This window comes from Littorina saxatilis, linkage group LG6, assembly GCF_037325665.1.
Source record: "Littorina saxatilis isolate snail1 linkage group LG6, US_GU_Lsax_2.0, whole genome shotgun sequence".
Lineage (NCBI taxonomy): Eukaryota > Metazoa > Mollusca > Gastropoda > Littorinimorpha > Littorinidae > Littorina > Littorina saxatilis.
Window position 1 is genome coordinate 11,885,815 of NC_090250.1, and position 7,215 is coordinate 11,893,029.

Genomic DNA, 7,215 nt, shown 5'->3' on the forward strand with positions numbered 1-7,215 from the left:
TTCTATTATCGTCTTTGATCAAGACTTTGATTCATTCTTTCCCTTGTGCGGTTACGTACTCACGGGATGCCTTTGTGTTCTGTCGGGACACATATATAAAGGATTTAGCTTTGCTGTTCACCTGGGAAAAGGCCTCGGCCGACAGTATTGTTTTGTCGGTGAGACTTAAATCTCTTCCTTGCTCGAGGGTTCTCTTCGAATCCTCTTCTTTGCACGCGGACTCTTCTTTAACAAAGAGAAGCTCACAGCAAAGAAAAGCCCTCAGCCTGTCTTATCAAGGAAAAGCGCTAAGCTGTCCTTTCTCAGCTTGGCTTTTATCTTCGCGACATGGCACGTTGCCAAATACCCACCACTTTATCCCCTCGGGGCGCCTTAGCGGTCGGGTTCAGTGGACAAACAATAGCACGTTTTCATTCATACTATTGACAGTTATGTCAACTGGAGTCTTAGTGCTTGGCTTCACTCTGCTTTCTGCCTTTGTGTTTTACCACAGCGGCTGGAGGGGGATTAGGACTACCACTTTATTGAGGTCCTCTCTTGGGTCACTTACAAAGATCGTGCCGATGTTTACTCCCACCTTTGGATACACAAAATAGATCGTAAGTGGCTACATTTTATTTCAATTCTAAGCAATCAAACAAAGAGCTGGATCATGTTAGTGTCTTTTCTCGTCTGGTTCACAGACACAACCAATCTTTGGATTCTCACACCTTTCCCATTGATTCTCTCTCCACCAGCGAAGCAGTTCTTCTGCCTCTTGTGGAATGCTTTCCCCTTGTCAGGCGAGAACATGTGTTGTTTCAATCAGACAACACCACAGTGGCCTTTTTTCTCAATAAGCAAGGGGGGCATCTCGCTCCTTATCGTTGCCACATCGAGCATGCGAGATTTTAATGTGGTGTTATCACCACGAGATCTTTTTAGCAGTGAAGTACCTTTCTGAGAGGCTCTATGACTTGGCAGACTCTCTAAGTCAGTCGGACAAGTATGTCCACACGGATTGGACTCTATCTCACTACGCGCTTCTACTCCTTCTGGTGAATTTGGAGAAGCCGCTCATAGAAGTTTTTTGCCTCTCGGTACTCACCTTCTGCTAAATGTTCGTCTCCCCGTTCCCGGATAATACTCTCGATTTTACTTTGAGCGGCCTGTCGGTTGCACATTATGGGCCCATTTTTCATTGGTTGCCAGCCCTTAAGGCCCTTAAAGCTGGCAAGAGGGCGCTGTTTTTTACACTCGATCCACACGGGTGTCTACTGTACGGGAATCATTGAGACTCTCAGGGGCTTCTGCCTCAACTCTGGATTTGGTCTAGAGATCCCATAAGGGTTCAGCGTCTTAGTTTTCATGTCACATTGACTGGCTTGGAACAAATGGCGTAATATTAACGGAAAGAACTCCATTTCTCTCCGTTCATTGCAGGTGGCGAACCACATATTCTGGCTCTCTGAATTTTCCCCCACGTCTCTGTTTTAAGACGTTACGCGATATCAGTTGCACTGAAACAGCTAGGTCGCAAAATTTTTTTCACTTGGGCTCTTTATAGCCATCGTGACTAAGGGAGCCTTCCTTTGGTTGGCTGAAAACAAATCTCCAGTCCCGACTTGTGATTTGCTCCTAGTTTTGGAGCTTTTGAGATCGGATTGTTTAATCCTTGACAAAATTAGCCTTACTAATCTAAACACGAGAAGCGGTCATACTTACTCTAGTAGCTTCTGAGAGAAGTGGGAGTAGGTGCATTTTCTATCTGGTTTTGCTATAGACATCTCTTTGGAGAAAGACTGATCTATAGCGCTTAGGTTTAATTCAAATTTCTGGCAAATAATCAGAAACCTGAGGAACCAGCTCCGATAATACAATTCAATCCACTTGCAATATTTTGGCTCTGTTAGAGCCATATTAGCCTATTGAACATTTCGAGTTTTAAATATTTCTAACTCGCACTGATCCGTTTACATCATCAGAACAAGGCTTTTGTTTGTTTCCATCAACTCTTGTAGAGGCAATGACTTAGTGAAGTCAACCTTAGCTAGATGGTCTGCCACATTGATTAGGCATGCCTACAGTGGTGGCAAGAAAAGGGGGGGGGGGCAGTCAGTCCTCCCTCTTCAGGCAGCACAGACTCAAGAAGTCAGAGTGTGGGCCTCTTCTTTACCTGTTCTCAAGTCTGAGAGACTTACATAAGTCATAAATGCAGCTCATTGAACGTGCAAGAACGTAGTCATGAGTTTCTATCTGCGGGATATTTTAAGTACCCGCTATTATAGTACACATCTACTAGACATCAGAAGATGCCTTTTAATATGTTTACCTACGGGTCGTATCTGGTGCCCGGCAGTTCAGTACTTTCGGTCTGCCAGCTATTGTAGCTGCAGGCCAGATACTTACAAGATGTTAACTGTGAGTAAATTTACCCACCACCTAGATTAGCAATCTGCTATATATGTGAGTTGAGTAAGAATATGTAATTTAATATAAAATTTCGAAAATAAATTTTGATTTAATTAATATACTTACCAACTCACATATCGGATTCCCGCCCAGCCTGCCCCGCAAATTATATGAAGGGGTATATGTTTCAGAACGGAATGAGTATCACCGGTATACATCCTGCGCATGCGCAGGGCACCGGTAGGGGAGATAACCACCACGGACCATGCCTTATATGGCATATGGTTTTTGTTTTAGAGTTATCTCCCCATGTTACCATGTAAGAGTGCTTCAATGTCTTAGCAACCAAACGAAGTTATTGCTATATATGTGAGTTGGTAAGTATATTAATTAAATCAAAATTTATTTTCGAAATTTTATGCATGCATCATCTAACACAGCCACTAACACATTTTGGCCTACTCAGGAAGGGAAGTTTTACACTGAGCTTTTCTGAAAAACACATGGCTAGCTGGAAAGTGAAGAAGACCTTTGAGAGGAACGGATGAAAAAAAATTACATTTGAATCTCTTTGTTTTCTTAAATACGCAAGCTAATTGACGAGAACAATGGCCTAATGGATACGATGCCAGCCTCTTGTGCGAAAGGTTGAGTGTTCAAATCCCGGGATGCGCTTGGTGGGTTAACGGTGGAGCTTTTTCCTTTTTCCCAGGTCAACATATGCATGGGTGAAACTAGTTTAATTTCAATCCGAAATTTTGACCAAAAGGAAATAAAAATGGAATCGGTTTACTTGCGGCAGTGTTCACAAAACTCGTTTGAACTGGTGTTGCGATCCACTTTCAGCTTTCAGTTTGACCGGAAACGAAGTACTCTTGTGTAAAAAATACAGCCCGTGTCTTGTGGTGGAAAACATCATGGGAGTCTGACTTTCGATTCAATTAATTTCTCTGACAGAAAATAACAGGCTCTATTACCAAAGGAAGCTACTTTTTCCGTGTTTTGACGGGCCGATGAAGTGATGAAATGATTAAAGCATTGAAGATGCCAGTTTTAAGTACAGGGGAATTCCACTCTATAGTGTTCCAATACATCGCGAATTCGGCTATATATCGCGATGACACGTTTGGACCCCGAGAAAAAAAACAGGAACTTCCTTTTGCAAATAAGAAAGACTTTTTCTTTCTTTTTTTGACTGCAAGTTATGTGCAGACCTGCTAGTGCCTTATTCCCCCTTTGTTTGTATGCACAAGACCAAGTAGGCACGGAAAAGATCCTGTAATCTATGTCAGTGTTCGGTGGGTTATAGAAACCAAAAAATAACAAGCGTGTTTCCTCCGAAATCACCGTATGAACAAATAACATGAGTGTACATGGGAGTTTCAACCCATGAACGCAGAAGTTACAGAAACAAACTAATCTTGCTAAGATGTTATGCTGACACACTTTTTAGTTTTTTGTTCAAATGAACACTGGGTTTGACTAATATGATCCCCGTTCCCAAAAGTTGCATGTTGTTTAGTCAGAGATATGTTTATATTTGACAGGTCAACATCTTGGAGTCTGGTGAAGTGTGTCTGGAGTTTGTGAAGAACAAGGCCAAAGAACAGCGAGTGGTGGAAGTTTTCTCTATCTCTTCTGATGGCAAGCAGGTCAGAAAATATTTCCTTTTTTCTATAACTTTAAGTTGAAACAAACAGTGCTTTGAGCTGTCAGTTTGAACAAATTGGATGAGAAGACTTCCAGTGATAAACAAGAAGGAGAGCTATCTGGATTTTTGAATTCTTAACTTCAAATGACCAGTCTTACACAAGCATGTAATCTGCTGTGTATATTATTATATGTTTATCGATTCCATTGTGATCTCAGTAATACAGTATTTTTTAGAGTGATCTTAAATTTCTCAATTCCAAAAGAAGCTTATAAATTGCCAGACCTTTTGGGGCTCACCTTGCGTAATCAGTGAGTCATACCGATGAGTAATATTCATCTGTATGAATAGCTGACCGTGAACAAAAACCTTAATGTTGAGGTTTTCTTGGATGTTTTTGAAGCTAGAGCTTTGGAACCTTACACACTTCTAAGGTTTGATGAGCCCCAGACATGACATTGGGCTGGCTGACCCTTGTCAAATTTCAAGGTCACAGTGGTGTCATGGTATTGCTAGTCAAATAATGGAAATTTGATTCTTTAAAAAAAATATATATTTTGAAGCTAGACCTTTGAAACTTTCCACACTTTTAGGATGTGATGACCTCCGGACATAACCCAAGTTTGGTTGACCCGAGCCAAATTGCAAGGTTTCCTTGAGATCATGTTCGAGTCAAGAAATGGAAACTGAATATTTTGATTTTCTATTTCTAATGTCAGTAGAAACTAGTAAACGTAATACTAACAGATCATTAGAAAACATGTGTATTATGCCTCAAACTGTTCAGGTAGCAGTCATGATTTTCTGAAAGTGTTTCTATGCTGTAACACCTAGAAGTATACACAAAAGCTTAAAATGATCTGTGATACTGATAGTGAAAACTTGGCCATCCAGTGTCTTCATGTGTCATTGAGATGTGAGTGCGACTGATGGAGTTGACAGGTGGTTGTTTTGCATAGATCATCGTCTTCCACCCAGGGGAGGGAGGCAGGGGTATTGCAGTTGGGAACAGTCCTCCCCTACCACCATCCTCTTCCAGAACATTCACCTTCAAGTCTTTACCTGACAAATACTTCAAGAAATACCAGTATGCTGCCAAGTAAGCTCAGTTTTGTTACTTCATTTCTGTTTGATTTACACTTCCAAAGCAATAATGGTTAAGCTGGTCACGATTTCATTGGTTGAAGATGTGTATATACTGTCAGGTATCACATTTAACCGAAAATGTCAGGAAAAAAGTATCAGGAATGATATTGGGTTGATATTTCTTTTGACGTGTTTTTTCTCAACCAATGTAATGCAGTTACTGTGTTTTAGACTTGGTGTAACAGTGACCCGTTGGTTTGAAGGTTACTGTGCTTGACACTTCCAGCTGCACGGACCTCCCAGGTCTTTCAGTCATGCATCAGGCATCTATCCATTTGAAAATTTTACCAAGTTTCATTGACCTTCTTTCTATCTTGGGTACTTCACGTCAAGACATTGTGTTTGATTACGTAAGAAAATTGTAACACATGGGTCCATTTTGGCATACCGCACACAGCCTTTAGCCCCAGAACGTGATCAAGGGAAATGTTAATTACATTTTTGCGGGAGATGCGAACTGACAAACCGCATACAATTTTTATTGGCTGGCAAGACTAAAGGTGTGTGTAATCATCTGCAAGTTAGTTGTGTAAAGCTTTTGACTGTTTATATCGTAATCTGCGACAAAAAGGCAAATCGTTGCTTCAGCACTGTTGTGACCTGCACTGCATCTTTAAAATAATGGCGAGCGTGATGACTTGATTGTGTATGAAAACTGTTTAACAGAGACTGTAGATCTTGAACAGAAGTAGCTTTTGTTCCTTATATGTGAGAGTTTTAAAACAAATCTTGTGTTTCAACATCTTTTCTTCTCTTTTTCTTATCAAGTATTTTACCTTGCATGTTCAATTTAAATTTTTGTTCATTTTTTGGCTCACGTAAGTGTAGCCTATGCGATCGTAACTTTGTCTGTCTGTGCGTGCGTGCGTGCGTGCGTGCGTCTGTGCGTGTGTATGTCTGTGGTAGAAACTCTAACATTTGAAGACGTCACATTACATTGACGTCACATTATGACGTAAGAGGTTAGACGTCACGCGAAGGAAGTACTGAAAGTCTCGGTCATTATTATTTTGAGCGCGCCGAGACTAGTTGGCAGTCGTGTCCTTGTAAGTAGGCTACATGCAGACAGACAGATCTAGATCTAGTGTCTCGCTTTCTTGCACAGTTTCACCTATGCTCTTTCTGTGTGTGTGTGTGTGTGTGTGTATGTGTGTGTGTGTGTGTGTGTGTGTGTGTGTGTGTGTGTGTGTGTGTGTGTGTGACAGAGTGATTGAGTTTGTGTTACTGTTTGTCGATTTCTTACGTGAGCCTTGATGGCTTCGCCTCTTGTTTTATTTTTAGATTTGTCGGACTTGTGAGGTCAAAAACCCCCAAAGTGACCATGTACACCGAAAGAGCTAAATGTATGCTGATGGAGAATTGTCCAGCGGCAGACTTTGAAGCTGTCTTTTATGATGGTAAGCCTGTAGTTGATTCCTTTTCATGAGGTTTCTTACTTTGGGTATACACGTACTTATTTTGATTACAAGTATATTAGTCAAATCTCCTACCAAAATGTTTGGTTATGGCAAATAAATTGCTGCTAATGATGGATAAAGCTGCTGTCTGTAATAGTTTGTCATTTATTCTTTAAAAGTGTCAACTTTCATGTATAAATGTGTTTGTGTGCAAGTAAGATTCAGAAGAAAAAAAATTGTGATTTTCTTTCGGTATCAGTTCTCTCAGTGACTAACTGATTTCTATGTAGTTTTCTCTGTGTGCTTTGCATAGGTGCCAAAGTGTCTGTGACAGCCAAGGGTGTGCGTATCGTGGAGAAAACAGGAACGTCTCTCATGTTAGACTCGGCCTTTTCCCGCCAGAGGCTCTGCCAGGAGACACAGGAGTTGGTGGATTACTCAGAGAAGGTACGTACACAGCACCTCCCTCCCTCTCTCTCCCTCTCACTCTCTCTCTCTCTCTCTCTTTTTCGCTCTCTTCATCTCTCTTTCTCTCTCTCTCTCTCTCTCTCTCTCTCTCTCTCCCTCCCTCTCACTCTCTCTCTCTCTCTCTCTCTCTCTCTCTCTCTCTCTCTCTCTAATTAATTTTGC

General features: G+C 41.2%; 1 protein-coding gene across 1 annotated transcript in view; it reads left to right on the forward strand.

Moving 5' to 3' along the window:
* Positions 1-7,215, forward strand: part of LOC138968507 (serine/threonine-protein kinase PLK4-like) — a 106,801-nt gene that overhangs the window by 55,854 nt on the left and 43,732 nt on the right. Inside the window, exons 10-13 of the mRNA XM_070341076.1 lie at positions 3,939-4,043; positions 5,002-5,141; positions 6,470-6,585; positions 6,899-7,032. Of these exons, the coding sequence (XP_070197177.1) occupies positions 3,939-4,043; positions 5,002-5,141; positions 6,470-6,585; positions 6,899-7,032 (495 nt within the window). The remainder of the gene's footprint in view (positions 1-3,938; positions 4,044-5,001; positions 5,142-6,469; positions 6,586-6,898; positions 7,033-7,215) is intronic.